At 52.1% G+C, this 18,038-nt stretch overlaps 1 protein-coding gene across 1 annotated transcript in view; it reads left to right on the forward strand.

The window, feature by feature from the left end:
- The window catches only part of ADGRD1 (adhesion G protein-coupled receptor D1), a gene marked incomplete at both ends in the record, with an annotated part of 142,108 nt that overhangs the window by 47,734 nt on the left and 76,336 nt on the right, over positions 1-18,038 (forward strand). Inside the window, one exon of the mRNA XM_082853303.1 lies at positions 4,910-5,051. Within this exon, the coding sequence (XP_082709429.1) occupies positions 4,910-5,051 (142 nt within the window). The remainder of the gene's footprint in view (positions 1-4,909; positions 5,052-18,038) is intronic.

Below are 18,038 nucleotides of genomic sequence, written 5' to 3' on the forward strand. Positions count from 1 at the left end.
CCCCAGAGCGAGCAGGGCACCGTATTTGAGTGGGAACTCATTAGAAAAGTAGTTCATTTACTAGGGAATATTTGCAGTTAAAGTTTTTTGTTTTAATTTCCCTATACAACTTGGTTTAACTGTGGGCCCCTTGTACTCGGAGTGGTTCTTCCTGAGGCCCCTTTTCTTCTCCCATGTGTGCTAACTTCTCTTGCTTGAGGACCAGAGCTCATCTCTCCACACGCTTGGGTGTTTTGCTTGAAGATTTCAGAGTTCCCAGATCTGCCCCTGAGATCCTGGAATCTTCCATCCTCTCTAGGCTTAATTGAAGGCAGAGATGACCCACAGAAGGGTTGTGGCTCAAATGTGCCGAAATAGGTGAGGCTGCAGGGCTGGACTTTGGGCTGTGTCAGTTGGGTCCCCCATAGGGGCCAGATGTGTGACTTGGGGGAAGTTAAATGGAGGGGCCGTTTGCAAGGCCATGGTCGGGGTGGGCTCCCCACTAAAAAGGATAGAGTACAGTAACAGGAAAGTTCTCGGAACAAGGAGATGGGGCGTGCTGCTACGGCCCTGGGCTGAAGGCGGCAGGAGAACACGGTTCCCTGTGCAAAGATGGAGGGGTGCGTGCGGGGACCAGACGGGTACCGGGCCCTTCGGTGGGCTGGGGCCGAGTTGGGGTGGCCCCACGGGGACAGCCCTGTGTGGGCCTCACTCTCCTCTCTGACACCTCTGACTTCCTACTGGTGGTCCCGTTGGTTGAACGCACCCAAAGCAGAGGGCATGGGGCCTGGATGAGGCAGCGTGGGGCAGGGCTCTGTGCAGAGGAGGGAATGGCCGTAACGCTGCGGCCTCCGCCCCCTGGCTGTCTCCTTTGCCCCGTTCCCTCCTTGCATCTAGAATGAGCTGGTTTTCCAACCAGGAAAGACCCCCAAGCCCTGGTATGATCAGCTCCAAAGTGACAGATAACCCAGCCTCCAAGCATTACTGCTCCCTGGAAAATAGGTTAAAAACAAAAAAATCAAACCTGGGTCAGATTTATGAAACCAAAGCAAAACTCTTAGTACAGTTGGAGGTACCAGAGAGATTAAATGAAGTGGTTAAAAAACAAAAACAAGAACAACCCTCTTTTTATTATGAACAATTTTGAACATCTGTAAAAACAGAGAGACGGTCATCACCGGGTTATGACCAGGACAGCCCACGGCCGTTTGGGCTTCCTCCGTCCACCCGGCCTCACCAGTTATTTGGAGGCAATCTCTGACATCATGTAGTTTCATCTGTAAATATTTAGTCTCTATTTTTAAAAGATAAAGACTCTTTAAAAACTACAGAGTAAACTCCCGCCGTTATCGCATCTCAAAAGTAAACAGTAATTTCTTAGTTCTTCTGGTGTCTCGTCATTGTCGACTTGGGTGGGTCGTGTTGAAGCGGTGGGCTCCTCCTGGCCCGGCGACCCCGGACCCCCAGCGGGGCCTCTCCACAGGGCGAACCCAGCCAGGAGGCAGGGCCTCCCTGGCTGCATGAGAAGTGACTCACTGGAGAGCATCCGTGTAAACCCGTCCATATTGGGAAATCGCACTTTTCCGGATGAAAAATGCTCCTGAGGCTGCAGTGTAGACCGTCAGCCTTCCCGTGACTTGGTGAGTCTGGTATCAATTCCTGCCCTCAAAGGCGGTGTTTCCCAGACTACATCTGGCTGAGTCCACGTGTTCCCGGGGTGGAATCCAGGAATCCGCTCTGGATTTGCGTTCTGTCTGTCGAGAGAAGGTTCTCCATGTGTTTCATATTTTTTCCAATATGTTCCATATTGTCTGCCTGTGAGAAGATTCATTCATTCAACACATGTTAATTGAAAACGTACCGTGTGCCAGGCATGGTTCTGGGAGCTGGGAGAGCAATGAACAGAATGGGCAAGAATGCGGCCCCGAGGGACCCTACCTCCCAGTGGGAGAGGACAGCTGACTGGATGAACTATTAGAAAACGTACACGGAGGGGGAGGAGGGGTGTGTGACAAATGATGCTGTACTTTTAGAGTTTTATGCCCAGGGTTGTGATTTTATTGTTGGCTAATATTGGAGTCCTAATTTTTGCTAGAAGAATGACTTCTAGCTTGCTTGCTGGAATTACGTACGTGATGAGTGCACGGAGTCCTGCGGAGGGAAGCGTGGGCTGTGAGATCTTGGCAAGGGTGAGCGCAGAACATCTCAGCTCCCCGGAATCATGGGCAGAGAGGTCGTCCACCTGGGCAGCCCCATCGTTCTGCGAGCGAGCTGGCCTCTATGTCACCGGGGACCACATCCTTCTGTCTTTGGGTCTGGTTTGGTCCCTGGTGACATCAAGCCAGTCTTAGGTTTCCACGGCAGGGGCTGAACCCCATGCATTTTCAGTGGGGGTGATATCACCTCTGTGGGGTGAAGATTGGTTTTGGGGACAAGGAGTCTGAGCTATGACAGTGGTTGTGACTCTGCAGAGTTGTATAGAGCGTGTTTTATGTACGTAAGCAGATTTACTGTATCTCTGTGGCACTAAAATCTCACGGGATGGGCGGGGTGTTGGTGGGTTAATGGCAGGGTGTTAGGAAAAAAATGTCTAATAAGACTCTTGAGGGGGTGATGAGGAAAACAGTGGTTGAGAAACGCTGAAGTAGCGTGCTCCTTTCTTTTCAGTGTCTTTTGTGTTTTTTTTTAATGTGTGTGACTTATTCTGTGTGTGTCTTCTCGTCCTGGGCTTGCACCAGTGACATTTTCCCAGAGAAGAGCAGTCAGACAGAAAATCAGCCATGTTCTCTGAGCCTCCAGCAGCCGCGCCAGATTCCAACCTCGGTGATATTCAGACACGAGGAAACCATGCCTCTGCTTTGCTACAGACCCGGGTCCTTGGTGACCTTCTGTTGGAAAGACCCTCTTGCAGGGTCTTTCCATGAAGACAGGGCTGGGGCTTTAAATCTTTACAGCGATATTTCTTTAAACATCTCGTATTGACAATTCCAGGAACAGTTCTGTGTGCTCCCGGGGACCTGCTCTTTTTTAGGGGCACGTATAAGGACCCTGTGTGCAGAGCCGGGTGCGGTGTGTGAAGGGGGGCGGTTGCAGGAGCTGCGTGGGTCCCGCGGGCTGCAGTCCAGGTCAACAGCTCTGAGGCTAGTTAGCAGGCGCAAGCAGCTGAGGGAGGAGGAGGAGGACGGCGCCCCGGCTCCCAGGGCTCGGCTCGATGTTCCGAAGACAGTCCTGTGGGCAGAAACGCGCATGCGGGCAGAATCCCCGGTCGAGCTTTGGAGACTGAACAGGAGACACGCAGAGTCCAGGTTGGGCAAGAGACCCGCGGGCGGCTGGGTGGCCCGAGCGCGGGCCGGGTGACTCCACGCCCAAAGCATCCTAGTGTCGCTGAGTCTGAAATTCAGATTCAGGCAACAGACATCTGCTGGTCACCTACCACACGCCGGGCGGGGCGAGGGCTCGAGCAGACACCGAGGACACAACATCAGGTCGGTGTGCGTTCTGGGAGTCATTCAGGCACTGCAAGGGGCAGGCCCTGAACGTGAACACCTTCTTAGATCTTGCACCCCAGGTTCCTTGCTTGCCTAGCCCTAGTGCTGGCCCTGAATATCATTTCAGCCCCATAACTCCATGAGACAAGTACTGTGTATACCAGTCAGGATTCTTTTGACTGGGTTGTAAGTGACAGAAACCCCAGCATTAGCTGTATTTTTTAATTTTCTTTTTAATTTATTTATTTTATTATTTTATTTTATTTATTTAGTGTGTCTGGCTGCGTTGGGTCTCTGTTGTTGCGCATGGGCTTTCTCTAGTTGCGGCCAACGGGGGTTCTCTTTGTTGCGGTGCGCGGGCTTCTCATTGCGGTGGCTTCTCTTGTTGTGGAGCACGGGCTCTAGGCATGCAGGCTTCGGTAGTTGTGGCATGCGGGCTCAGTAGTTGTGGCTCGTGGGCTCTAGAGCACAGGCTCAGTAGTTGTGGCGCACGGGCTTAGTTGCTCCGCGGCATGTGGGATCTTCCCGGACCAGGGCTCGAACCCGTGTCCCCTGCGTTGGCAGGCGGATTCTTAACCACTGCGCCACCAGGGAAGCCCCGTAAACTGTTTTAAGCAAAAGAGGAGTTCGTTGGATCACATGAGCTGAAAGGTGCACGGCTGCTCGATCCAGCATCCAGTCGATGTCACTCAACTCCATCTCTCAGCTCTCAGGGGGTGGATCCCCTTCCCAGTCAGTCTCTCTGCTCGTGATTGTAAGCCACTTCTGGGACCTCATGCTTCAGGGCTAATGTCCAGCAGAGAGAAGTGAGAATCCAGCATTTCCTTCTGCATCTTGTTACTTCTCCTCGGATCTTCTTGGACCATGTGCTCACGTCTGAACAGTCAGCATGGTCTGAGGAATGCAGTGCACTGGTGCATTCAGGTCAGGATGGCAGGCTTTACTCTTAGTCAAGGATGGAGTTCCCTCCAAAGCATGTGGGCTGCAAGTGGGGAAGGGGTATCACCTGGAGGGAAGCTCAGGTGCCTTTATCAGGACAAGGGTGAAGGGCTACTGGGTGACGAGACAACAGCTATCTATCACACTACTACTTACCACACGGGTTTATAGTGAGGGCAAACAGAGTTCCAATAGGTAAGTCACTCGTCCAAGGTCAAGTAATGGATGGCTGGGATTCAGGCTCATTGTTTTGACCCTTCTGTTCTTCCCCACATCCTGGGCCAACCCCCTTCTTCTACTAGATTATAGACTCTGTGAGGTCAAGGGCTCCCTCTCACCTTTCGGCACCAGCATCAAGCCCTAGAGAGAGCAGCTCTTTGATAGAAATCAAAGCTCCCTCCAAAAACGATTTCAAAAAATCTCAGACTTAACATTAAATTTTAAACCCAAGGGTTTTTTTCTTTTTCTGTGTGTTTTGTAATGATTTTTCATTTCTTTCCAAGGATTGCTGAGGCAGCAAATTACAAGCACTGCTTGCTGTCTGTGAGCAGCTACCTGATTTCCCTGGAGGTCTTCCCGACGCCAAAGCTCTCCCAGAATTTATCGGGCTCCCCTCTCATCACCGTCCACCTCTGGCACCATTTGGTGAGTTCGAGTGAATTGGTCCTCATTTCTGTTCTTTGATTTTGTTTTGCAGCGAGGACTATTCGTGTGTATGATTGTATAAAGAATCTTAGATGGATTGGTGCTGGCCAGGACTAGCATCTCCCTCTTCCTAGCATTCGTTTTCTTGGGATTGTTTGTGAACAGCGGTGGAAAATCCCCCGGATGGCACTGGGGTTGGACACACAGTATTGACTTTGGGTAAAAAGGCTTCTAAGAGCAGATGTCACCTTCGTAGATGTGTGCGCGACAATCATGGGTATTTCTGATTTACAATAAGTGTCGTTTTTGGAGGAGGGGGATATACGGACTGATTCTCCCTTATCTTGATAATAGCCATTAGTAAGTTGGAGAGCTTGGTTCTCTCTGGGAAACAGTTTAGTGTTTTGAAGAGACTTTTCTTATGCTTTCGGTTTTGAGTGATGAGCTGTTCGTTTTGCCCCATTGTAACCGTAATTCTCTCTGCCTTCAGTTTATCTTTGTCGGTGATAAGAGCGACAAATGTACTGGGGACACAGATGTGCACCTGTCCTTTAAAAAGTACGATTTTCCCTGTGTCAGGATCGTGTGCTGTGATACAGTGTTGATTCGACACTTGACGGTGTGATTTTTCAAGGAGTTTATTAGAAAATGCAATATCTATATCTATATCTATATCTATATATATAATTTAGTTTATTGAAGTGTAGTTGATTTACAATGTTTTGTTAATTTCTGCTGTGATTCAGCTGTACATATAAAATATGTATAGGTATAGATACACACATTCTTTTTCGTATTCTTTTCCATGATGGTTTATCATGGGCTACTGAATGTAGTTCCCTGTGCTCTACGGTAGGACCTTGTTTATCCATTCTGTATGTACAGTAATAAGAACTAAATATATGTTTGATTGCTTGAAGTCACACAAAGACGTTTCCTGCCAGGATTTTCTATTTTGTTCCGTTTTATACTGTTCCATCCCATTCCACCAACATTACCTGAAGCCCTACTATGTGCCAGCCTCCGGGTCTGTCCACCTGTGTTTTCGTCCCCTTCTCAGTGAGACGGCCATCGAGGGAAGCCAGTGAGTCAGGACATAGTCGCTCTCACTGCAGCTCCCGTCTCACCCTGCCCCCCGACCCTCATTCCCCACGAAGGTCAGGCCCCGTCTTGGTTCCCTCAGAACCCAGCTCCGCCCAGCCGTCCACACTTTCTGGCCAGTGTTCGTCTGTATTTGTGCTCTCGCAGGCTGATGGCATCACCCGACAGCCGTTGCTCTGTTCTCTCTTTCATCCTGACGGTTTCGCCGGTTTCTCACGTCCCTCTGGTCATCATTCCCTCCTTCCTCAGGGAAGGACGTTTTCCTTCTCTTGCTCGGGAACCTTCCCTCCCTTCCTCCGCCCCCGCTGTCTGCCTGCTCCATCCCTCTCTCTCGCGCCCTTTCCATCCACAGGCGAACTGTCCTGACCTGAGAATGCCCCTCTCACCCTGCCTACCTCTCTCCCTCTCTTTCTCAAGATCACAAAACACTTTAAACTGTGGCAAAATACACATAACACAAAGTTGACCTTCTGAGCCGTTTTCAATCCTGCAGTTCAGCGACGGGAGTAAAGTACGTTTCACGTTGTTGTGCAGCCGTCACCACCCTCCATCTCCAGGACTCTCTTGATCTCGAAAAACTGAAACTCTGTCCCCATTAAACACGAGCTCCCGCTCCCGTCTTCAGCCCCGCGCCCCCGGCACCCCCCCTTCTCCCTTCTGTCTTTATGACTTTGGCTACTCCGGGAGCCTCGTGTAAATAGAGTCATAGAGGGTTTGTCCTTTTGTGTCTGGTTTGTTCCACTGAGCATGAAGCCCTCAAGGTCCATCCGTGTTGTAGCAAATGTCAGAAAGTCCTCCTTTTTTGTGGGGGGGGTGGGCAGTGCCATGCGGCATGTGGGATCTTAGTTCCCCGACTACGGACTGAACCTGCGCACCCTGCAGAGGAAGCGCAGAGTCTCAACCACTGGACCGCCTGGGAAGTCCCAGAATGTCCTCCTTTTTAAGGCTGAATCATATTCTCTGGTGTGGATGGACGACATACATTTTGTTTATCCAGGCATCCGTCAATGGGCACTTGGGTTGCTCCCACCTTTAGGCTATTGTGAATAATGCTGCCATGAATGTGGGTGTGCAAGCGTCTCTCCAAGACCCTGCTTTTGGTCCTTTTAGGTGTGTGCGTGCAGAAGTGGCATCGCTGGTTCCCAAGTTCCAGAGATCTTATGTGACGTCCACCTCCCTTCCCTTCTTCAAACTATTTAAAGTCGATTTTTACTATCTCCACTTTCCATACACATTTTCGAACTGCAAAAATGGTCTCACACGTCTCCAGAGACCCCTGCTCACCTGGGCTCCGTCAAGGCCCGTGCCCCGCCGCAGCCCCTGACGCCCCAGCCCCGGGCTGGCAGTCCATGCCCTGCAGGTGCCGCCCTTTCCCTGGTGTCAGCCCCACCTCTGCGGCACCACCTGCTGTAACTCCCTAACACAGGTGTTCCTTCAGCCCCTCTGCATGAACGTGTACTTCTCTGAATTCACGGGGATGCCGTGATTTCAGCCATCACCTCCGGGCAGGTGTTCCCGATGACACAAAACCCACCTCTTCCCTCGGCCTCGTTCCTGTTTCCGGGCAGGTTTCTCGGCTCCAGGTGTGCAGGTGGGCACGTTACCCCCGAGCCCGCACGTCCTCTGTGTCTGTCCTCTGTCACCACATCGCCTTCTCTCCGCTCTGAGCCTGGCACCCTGGCGCCCTCCTGGGTCCTGGTCCCTGCTCAGGACCAGCTGTGACCCTATTTTCAGAGCATCCCTCGCACCTGCTCTGCCCCGCCATCCCTCCCCTGGTTCTGCCTGAGCTAGAAGCTTCCTGACTGTTCTCCCTGCTTCATTCTCCCCGAGTTCCAGGCTTATCTTCCAGAAACACATGCCAGATGGCCTTACTCACCTATTTAAAATCTTTCGGTGACTAAGGTTTCCCTGAAGACACATTTCAACTCCAGGCCTCACGGTCGGTCTCTAGCAGACCTTTCCAGTCTGACTTTCTGCTTGAGTGTCTGTCTGGAGGAATGGAAACGCTCGCTCTCCCCTGAAGTCCAGGCCTGGTGGGCCTCCACCCTTGCATGTGCCCCTCCCTTTGTCTGGAAGGCCTTCTTTCCACGTCTCTGAGGTCAGTCCCACCTCCGCCATGAAGCCCTCTCTGATGTCCCCAGGGAAGGGCCACGTTTCCCTCCAGGCCGTCTTTGCACTGCGTCCGTACCACCTCCGAGGACCGTATGTTATTGTTTATGCAAATCGATCACCTCTTAAGCCAGCCTGTGCGTTTCTGGAGGAGCTGCCCTGGACCCTGTTTGGGGTCGCTGGTTCCTTCGCCACGATGCCCGGCACCGAGCGTTGGCTCACGGCAGCGGCTCAGTAGACGGCTGCTGAGGAAGTGCCGAGCTCAGAGGCCGCGGCACCGTGGAGCAGCCTCGTCAGGCGCTGTGCTGTTACTCGCGTATGTTTGTGTGGCTCCCCTTTCTGTGGAGAGATGCTCGTCCCCGGGCAGGGGCCCTTCCCTTGCTGCCATGGCGCGGACGCAGCTAACTCGGCAGGAGTGAGCTCGGCGGGCTCAGCCTGTGTTGGAAATTTGGTCCTGGCGGGAAGCAGCGGCATTTTAGTGCTTCCAGTGTTGGGGGTTTTATAACGTGGCATCGAGATGTGCAAGTCTGTAACCCAAGTGTGTAGAAGCAGAGAAGCCTTGCTCTGGACGACTCCGGAAGCGATGTGTGCTTGAGGCTGAAGTGGCCCTGGGGAAGGGGGCTGTGAGTCACGGTGGTCGCTGGGGACCAGGCTGTGCTGCGGCTGTGGGCTGTGCTGGGGGAGCGGGGGGCTTGGGACCAGGGCCTGCAGCTGAGGCGCGAGGCTGAGCGGGCAGCGGAGGGAGGGGCGCGTGGCCTGAGTGCAGGGCTTCCCGGCGTCCAGACCCTCAGTGAGTTCACAGGGCAGGGACGTGTCCGTGCACGCACACACACACACCCAGGAGGACATGCGCTGACACACAAATACACACACATGCAGACCTAGCACACACACAGACACACACACACCCAGGACACACACACTCAGGACATGCACTGACACACAAATACACGCACACATGCAGACCTAGCACACACACAGACACACACACCCAGGACACACATAGACACGACACACACACACAGACACACACAGACACACACCCAGGACACACATAGACCCGGCACACACACACAGACACACAGACACACACACCCAGGACACGCATAGACCCGACACACACACACAGCCACACACATGCCCACACCCGCCCTCCTTGCTGGATCAGGCTGGTGTGAACCTGGAGCTTGAAGAGCAGGGCTGATTTTGTTTTGTTTATCGGGGTTCCCTCCCTCCCCCCAAGCCCCTTTCTGAGTAGGGCCGTCTCCAGGGGCCCCTACCCTCAGGACCTCACCACCAGCCAATGTCTTCTGGGATGTTCTGCCATAAAGATCCTTACATTAAAAAAAATGTTCTCAGTATTTTCTTAGGAAACCAACGGGCCGGTTACTGGTACAATGAAATAAACAAGCCAGAGCCCACTGCCCTGATCTCCAGGGGCTTTGCTTTGAGTCCCTGGCGCTCATTACGGCTCTGTGCTGTCTGTGGGTGGGACCCGGCTGACAGACGGTGCTGGCCCGTGTAGCCGGGGCTTCTGCTCCATGTCGTCTCCGGAATCTCTGTGTCGGGCATGCCTGGGGCCCAGCGTGTGTGTCCTCAGAGCCTGTGTTCAAACCCATCACAGTGTTTTGCTTCGTTTATGTCCCTTGCTTCCCAAACCATCAGACTGTCCAGATTCCGACCCTGTCCTTTGGCTGCGCCCAGTCGTGCTGACTTGCAGGTGGTCTCTGCTGCTCTGCTGAGCGTCCTGGCCGGCGCGGGGAGCCTGCTGGGCTGCAGCCTTTCCCAGCTCAGGGCCCTTGGCCGGGCAGCTGGCAGTGATGTAGAGGCTGTTGCAATAGACCGTCCAGCTGAGATGGATGGAAACGGGGAGCAGATGCACAGCCCCCTCTAGAAGTTACTCAGGGCACAACGCTGCCGTGGTTAACTGGTCCCTGTAGCAAGTGACAAAGTCCCCTGCCTAAAAGATGGGTCAGAAATGGCCGTGTTCTGGCCAGTTAGAATGCTCACAGCCTCTAATCAGAACCTTGATTTGTAAATCAAGATTGAATGGTCACCTTTCCCTGGTCAACGAAGATGAGACCTTTCTACCCCCAGAAGGAAGCAAAGCCTGAGAGAAGCAGATTCTTCGGAAACTCTGAGAATTAGAAAACCAAAAGCCAGTCTCTTGAAGAGCTAAGTCCAGTTTCAATGGCTATTGTCTAAAAATTACTCATCAATCAGGCTTCAGTGCTCTCTGTCAGTCCCAAAGACAGGCCGTCCATCCATCAGATTGTCATAAAGTTCGGAAGGGATTGAGTCCAATGACAGTGATGTCCTAGCATCAGTGATGTTTGGCCCGGGAAGTGGCCAAAATGGAAGGTCCGCCCCTCTGCGCGTCTGACACCCCCTCCCGGAGGACCAGCGATGGGGCTGTGGTCAGAGCACAGGCCGTGCTGCCTGCCCAGCTCTGACCCGTGACGGCCGTGCACCTCTCGCGGTGAGTCCGTGGGAGGCTCGGCGGCCGCCACACAGGAGGAAGCCCAGGCAGGCTGCGGATCACGGTGACCAGCTCAGAGGCTGGGGCAGCCTGGCTGCCATAGCCGTTCACAGTGTGAGCCTCGTGGGGAGGGGTGGAATCGCCCGTCTGGAGTCGTTTCATAGTGAGAGAGGCGAGTAACCTAGAGGGTAGTAAGAAAGTCTGCGTCACGAAACACTCACAAGTGACACGAGGGCATCATTTGTCCTCCGAGATGTTTATTCATTGGCTCATACGTTGACTCAACAAAAGCCAGCTGTGATCTCGAGTGGGGTGTTAGCCTCCCTGCCTCCATTTTGTCATTCGTAAGCCGGGACGGGGGTTAGTTAGCGCTTGTTCAGTTCATAGTCGGCGGTGCAGGAACAGACTCCAGCCTCGGAGGAGCTGTAGCAAAGAGGGTGTTTTCCAGGACATCTTGCAGCTCACAGGGCTGGAGGGAGCTCCACCCAGGGGTGGTCAGGGCCAGACAGGGGCCCTGCGCTGGTGCTGGGTGAGGGCCACCTCTGTGTCTGTGCGTGTGTCCCCTCCTCACAATTCAAAGCCCCAGGAGGGAGCAGGAGGGAGGATGCCTGTTGGTGTGTCAGGGTTGTATGCCCGTCACGGGCCAGAGGGTGGCGGGGAAGTGGGTGTCGTCCTCCCAGTATCACCTGTGTGGGGTTCGTGCACCTTGACAGCTGTAGCATCTAGATGCTGGGGTGGGCCGTGTGCACAGAAGTCCTGACGAGTTCCAGCCCCAGGACTTCCCTCTGAGTCTCGAGACGCACACGTGCTTGGGGACAAGCTCTGAGGGAAGCCCTGGGCTCTCCCTGGGGGGGGCTGGGCCCTGTGCCCTCAGGGTTGTACCTTCTCAGGCCATCTGGATGCGGGGAGCGGCGTCAGGACACAGGGGGCTTTGGTCCTGCAGGTGGGGCGGGCGACGTGGCTTGCTCAGAGGTAGCGCCACAACTTCTGATTTTTGAAGGGAAGCCACACGCCTGGATTTGAAATTGTATCTCTGGAGTTGTATTGTTGGCGGCGAATTCAAATTCGCTGTTAACATTTTCAACCAAAACTCATCTGTGGGTTGAGTTGGGCTAGTCGGTCACCAGTTTACAACCTCTATGGTTTTTTTAAGATTTTTATTTGAAATGATTTTAAACTTAAGGAAAAACTGCAAAATAGGACAGAGTTCCCATACCCCCAGCTCACCCTAATGTTAATAGTTTAAAGTACAGTTCTTGAAACCAGGAAATTCACAGTGATATTAACTAGTCAACAGACGTGCTTTGGAGCTTGTCAGTTTTCCTGCTTAGGGCTTTTCCATACAGGACCTCACCTGTCCCCTCACCTCCCAGCCTGTCCTGGTTCTTCAGCTCCTTGGTCTTGCAGCACCTCAACGCTTGAATTGTCCAGGACGCTCGCTTCGGAGAACATCTCTCAGTGTGGGATTATCTGACGTTTTCTCACGACGAGGTTGAGCTTATGCATCTTTGACAAGAGCACCACAGAAGTGAAATTGTGCCTTTCTTATCGGATCACACCGGACTGTGTGAGTTTCCTGTGGCTACTGGAACAAAATAACACAGACGAGGGGGTTAGACAACAGACCTTTATGGTCTCGCATCCTGGAGGCTGGAAGGTGGAGATGAAGGTGTCGTCAGGGTTGGTTCCTCCTAACGCCTCTTACCTTGGTGTGTAGACCCTGCCTTCTCGCTGTGTCCTCATGTGACCTCTGTCCTCTTCTTATAAGGACACCAGTCATATGGGATTAGGGAACAACCCTATGGCCTTATTTACCTTAATTACCCCTTAAAGGCCCCGTTTCCACACACAGTCACATCCTGAGGTCCTGGGGACTAGGTCTCCAACAGATGGATTTGGGGACACAATTCAGACCAGATGCAGGCAGTAAAGGATGGCATTTATCATCATCAGTGATGCCCACTTTGCTTGCTTGGTTGAGGGGGTGTTTTCCAGCGTTATCCATTGTAAAGTTATCGTTTTTCCCTTTGCAAATTATAATCTCTTGTGAGGGAGATGCCATGAAACCACACAGCTGTCATACCTCTCATGATACTTTCTCCAAAAATTTTAGTGTCTATCAATGGTTATTACCTGCAAAAATTATTACTGTAGTGTTTGCCTAATGTTGATTTTCTATTTCCATCATTCTTCCTACATTTGTTAGTTGGAACTTTAATATAAGGACAAATTACTCATTTATTCATATCAATATGATTCTTGGACATTTTGTTCTGTAGGCTTTCATCCAATACTGTCATTATTTATTTTGTTGTTCACGTTGTCCCAGCTTTGACCATTGGGAGCTTTTTCCCAGTGGGCTTCTGTGTCCTTTCGATAAGCTTTCCTCGTTTTTGAGTCTTTCCTTACTTTCTAGCATTAAAGATATTCTAGGCTCATGGACTCCACCATTTCTCCAAGGAGCCCTGGTTCATTTTATTGGCTAGTGGTGTTTAGAAACCAGGATCTGGGTGCAAAGCGTGCTCACTTCTACTGGGGTGTCATTGCTTCTGAAATGTATGTATGTACTTAAACAAGCAAACACATGCATTTATATATTTATCTTTATTTATCCATCTGTACGTATATGTTAAAAAGTGTAAGTTCATTCTGATAATGCTTTGCAATCAAAGACCACAGGATACATTCGAGGCTTTTTTTTTTGTGTGTGTGGTACGCGGACCTCTCACTGTTGTGGCCTCTCCCGTAGCGGAGCACAGGCTCCGGACGCGCAGGCTCAGCGGCCATGGCTCACGGGCCCAGCCGCTCCGCAGCATGTGGGATCTTCCCGGACCGGGGCACGAACCTGTGTCCCCTGCATCGGCAGGCGGACTCTCAACCACTGCGCCACCAGGGAAGCCCCGAGGCTTTTTTTATATCTTTCCTTCTCCAAAGCTGGCTCTCATGATTCTCAGTATTTTTACTTATTGGTAAAATAAAATATATTACACGTACAGAGTCGTTCAGGATTGCTAACCCATACCCCCGTGGGAAACAAATGTACTAACTAGAGGACAGTATTTGTTCACGTTCTCTTTGCCATTAGCTTACACTATACAGTGGAAATTCTGTTTCACAAAGTTACCTGGGTTGGTTCCTTTCTTCTCCCTTCCCTTCAGAGCGGGTTAATCATTTGTGATACAGTTAGATTCGTCTGTGGTTGTGTGTATTCAGTGACGGCTGTGCCCCGTTCTGGCCAATTTTAGTTATTGATGTATTTGGGGTGGGGGTATGTGAAATGTAACCACAGTCCTAAGGGTCAGATCTACACAAGCAGGTGCACTCAGAGGCGTGGCACCCCACCCTGTCCTGCTCCGTCCTCTGTTCTTTGCACTCCATCCCCAGCCATGCCCTCTAGGTAAGCAGTTCTCTTAGTTTCTGGTTTATCCTTTCTGTGTTTTGTTTGCATTGAACAAATAGGTGCATGTACATTTTCTTATATCTCCTTTCTTCCATGAAGGGTAGAGTGCTATAAAACCCCTTTTGTGGGCTTCCCTGGTAGTGCAGGAGTCCTGAGAGTCTGCCTGCCGATGCAGGGGACGCAGGTTCGTGCCCCGGTCCGGGAAGATCCCACATGCCGCGGAGCGGCTGGGCCCGTGAGCCATGGCCACTGAGCCTGCGCGTCCGGAGCCTGTGCTCCGCAGCGGGAGAGGCCACAACAGTGAGAGGCCCGCGTACCGCAAAAAAACCCAAAAAAACTCCACCCTTTTGAACTTTGCAGTTGTTCACTCCACAGTCTTCCCTGGAAATCACTCTAAAGCAGTTCATAGAGATCGTCCACATCCTTTCTTTCTTTTACAGCTGCATAGCACTCTGCTGTGCGGATTTATTCAACCGTCATGTGGTTGTCAACTCCCCTCCTGCATATGGGCACTTGAGTTGGTTCCAGTATTTTGCCAGCAATTTGTTGGAGTGAATGACATTGTTTGCCTGTATTTTCCCGTTGTGAGAGGTGTAGCCTCTCTTCTATGCTCTTGGAAAAGTGTGTGTCTACTTGCAAATGGACCCCTCTCCCCAGGCTGCTCTCTCGCGCCTCTAGCGGTTCAGGGAGGAATGGAGTGACAAATAGCAGAGAGAACAGGAAGAGCTCCGTCTCTGCACATGAGGTCACTGTGCGAATGGGTGCCGCCAGCCAGATTCCTTCCCCTCTGCTGCTCTTGTGAGCTGTGTGTGTGTGGTTAATTAATTTCTGAAGATGCAGCATTATGAGCTGTCAACCACAGACGATAATAATCGTCCAGATGACCCAGAAGAATAGCAGCAGTACATGGGGAGAAGCATTCCCGGAACCCGCTGCCCCCAGTGACAGTGTGTTCTTGGGCCCCAGCACAGGGGCCCGGGAAGGCGTGGGCAGGAAGCAGGTGCAGACGTCTCCTCCTGAGCTGTGCTATGTGACCTGGGTCACGGCTGGAGGGAGGCGGGGGATGGCTTCGAGTGCTGTTGAAAGCCACTGGGCTTCAGGGGTGGCTGGAGAAGCAGCAGCAGATGAAACTGCGCGTTGCTATGCGTTTTGAAAACACAGTTCTTTTTTCTTTAAGCACACCACCCTTCCAGACTCCAACAGCGAAGGAGGGATGTTAGGATAAGCATCCCTTTGTTCTGGAAGGCTCTGGGCAGGGGCTCCCTGGGGCACTGTCTTTCACTGGTCCTTGACACCTTCTTGTCACTGGAGTAGTTCAGAAGATGGTGTGGGCTAGGGGTGGGGGGTGGTGGGAGTGGGGCGGGGGCGGCAGGGGGGTCAGTCCTTCGCAAATCCTTCTCACTTTCCTGCTGTAGCTTGAATTCCGGCTTGGGCTGGCCTCGAGGCAGCTGCTGGACGTTTTGTAGAAGTTTACATTTTTTCCTTCTCTGAAGTCAGGAAGGTGCCAGTTTGGAAACCAGAGAAAAAGAAAGGGTGGATTAGAATGCAATCTCTGTTCTAATGGTGGGTTACTGTAGTTATTTTTAAAAAAGAAAGTCTTTGAGTGAAGGCTTGTCGCCCTGAGGAGAGGCGGAGAGGAAATTTTATCAAACCAACCGAGGACAGTAATTGCGGCTTGTCTCAGCCGGGCGTTCTCTAGGGTTTTGGGGGTTTTTCTTCTGAAGGTTGCTTTTGCATTTCTGAGGACGTTTTTGGAGGCATGCTCTTTTGAGTTAAAATGATTTGTGCGATGGGAAACTGTTTTTGCGGAAGCCCGCGCCGGTGGGCGGGGGCGGGGCGAGAGGGGCTCAGAGGACACGTGGGGATGGTCCCGTCATCGTCGAGGGATGCGTGGCTTGGAGCCGCTGCGCTCTAGCCCGGCAGCGGGGCCCGGGCTGACGTGGCGTCTTTTCCTGGCACAGAGTGGGGACTCCCTGGGGTTTCTGAGGGACAGTGGCCACACGCCGGTCCCCAGGCCTGTCCTGGGGGTCCTGGGGGGACACTTAGTTAAACCCAAGCATGAGGGTGGCCCACCAGAGGCGCTGGGCTTGCGTTTCTGGGACACCACGTGGTCATGTCATCAGTCCATTTCCGAGGACATCGGGTCCCATCAGTTAGTCCAGACGGTCAGGCTGCAGAGGGCAAGTTGGATCTGGACTTTCGTGAGCCCAGCCTGTCCTCTGACCCTGGGCACCGTGAGATGACAGAGGGGGCCATGCTGAGGGGCCCGGGGTGGATGGGGGGACCCGTCTGGGGCCCAGTCACACCCTGGGGCCTGTCCCCATCCCCCCTGCCCCCAAGCTTCCCTGAGCTTTGCCTTCCGAGCCGGACAGATTTCTTCTCCCAAAAAGCCTGTTTAATGTCTCGGGGGCACCTTGGTCCCTGAGTCAGCACGCACGTTTCACCAGCCAAGGTGTTTGAATAGAGAACCGTCGGGGTGGACTCCAGGTGGCTCCTGAGTGACCCCGAGCCTCTGGCCTTAACGTCCCCACTGGACAGAACTGCGGCTCAGACACATGCGGGCACTCGGCCTTTGAAGTTTCTTTTCCTTTGGGCACTTGACCTCCCGACTGAGATGCTCCCGGCTTCCTCTGCTCCACGTTACCTCGAGGAGATTCATCTCGGGCAGGGCTTCTTACCTGCAGCACTATTTATATGCTTGTTGACCATCCTGCTATGCCTTTTCGCGTACGCTACTCGGGTCTTTTGCCTACATTTGTATTGGGATGTCTGCTTTCTTTTTCTCACGGATTGTTTTAGGGGTACTTTATATAGTTTGGGTATGAGTCACTTGTTGGATATATGCATTGCAAATGTCCTTCAGATGGGGTCTTGCCTGTTTACTCTTGGGCTGCCTCCTGGAGTTTTAAGTTTCAGCGTGGTGGACTTCGTCAAGCTGCCCGTCTATGCTTCGGGCCTTTGTGTCCTGGTCCAGGAATGCTGCCTCACCCAAGCCCATGGAGCTAGTCCCCCGAGCTCCCTGAAAGCTTTGTTGTCTTCTCCCTCACCTTTGGGTCGAGTCCTTCTATAATTCTTTCTGTGTGTGCTATGAGGGGAGGTCAAGATTCATTTATTTTTCCCAGGTGAATAGCTAATTTACCTCGCTCTGTTTGTTGAAAAGATAACATCCCCTCCCCCTCCCTTTACACTGCAGTGTCACTTTTGTCATAAATCAGTTCACTGTTTACATGCGATTCTGTTTCTGGACTCTGCTCCTATCTGTTTATTCTGGTGCCAATTCCTGGCTCTCCAAACTGCTGCAGATCTCTAATAGGTCCTGAGAGGGGCTCAGACCCCCCCAGCTTGGTTCTCCCAGGCTGCCTTGGCTACTTTGGGTGAGATACACATTTTAACGTTTGATACACATTGACACACACTTTGATACGCATAGTGCCCTTCAGAAAGCTTGTACGAGTTTACATTGTCCCCAAGTGGCCCCGATTTCCCCACATCCTTGCAAACTCTGGTGGCAAGACGTCTCCTGGTAATGTTGTTGTTGTGCTTTTATTTGCATTTCTTTGATTATGAGTGAGGCTAGACACTTTTTCCTATTGAATTGGCCATTTGCATTTTTATTGCTTATATCCTTTGACTTCTAAGGGCCATGTGCCTGTCACAGCATTAACTCATTGTCTGTTATGTTTCATTTTGACCGTTTTGGGCATGTGCAAGTTGAATGTTTTTATATTATCCAACGTAGCCACCTTCTCTCCAGAAGAAGGTTGTGTTAGCTTCCTGTCGCTGTTGTAACAAATCACCACAAACGGGATGGTTTAAAGCGACACGGCTTCATCATCTTCATGCTCTGGAGGCCACGTCTCCAGCCTCCGTCTCCCTGGGCAGGAGTCAAGGTGCCAGC

The sequence above is a fragment of the Leucopleurus acutus genome (assembly GCF_964270905.1).
Source record: "Leucopleurus acutus genome assembly, chromosome: 13".
Classification (NCBI taxonomy): domain Eukaryota; kingdom Metazoa; phylum Chordata; class Mammalia; order Artiodactyla; family Delphinidae; genus Leucopleurus; species Leucopleurus acutus.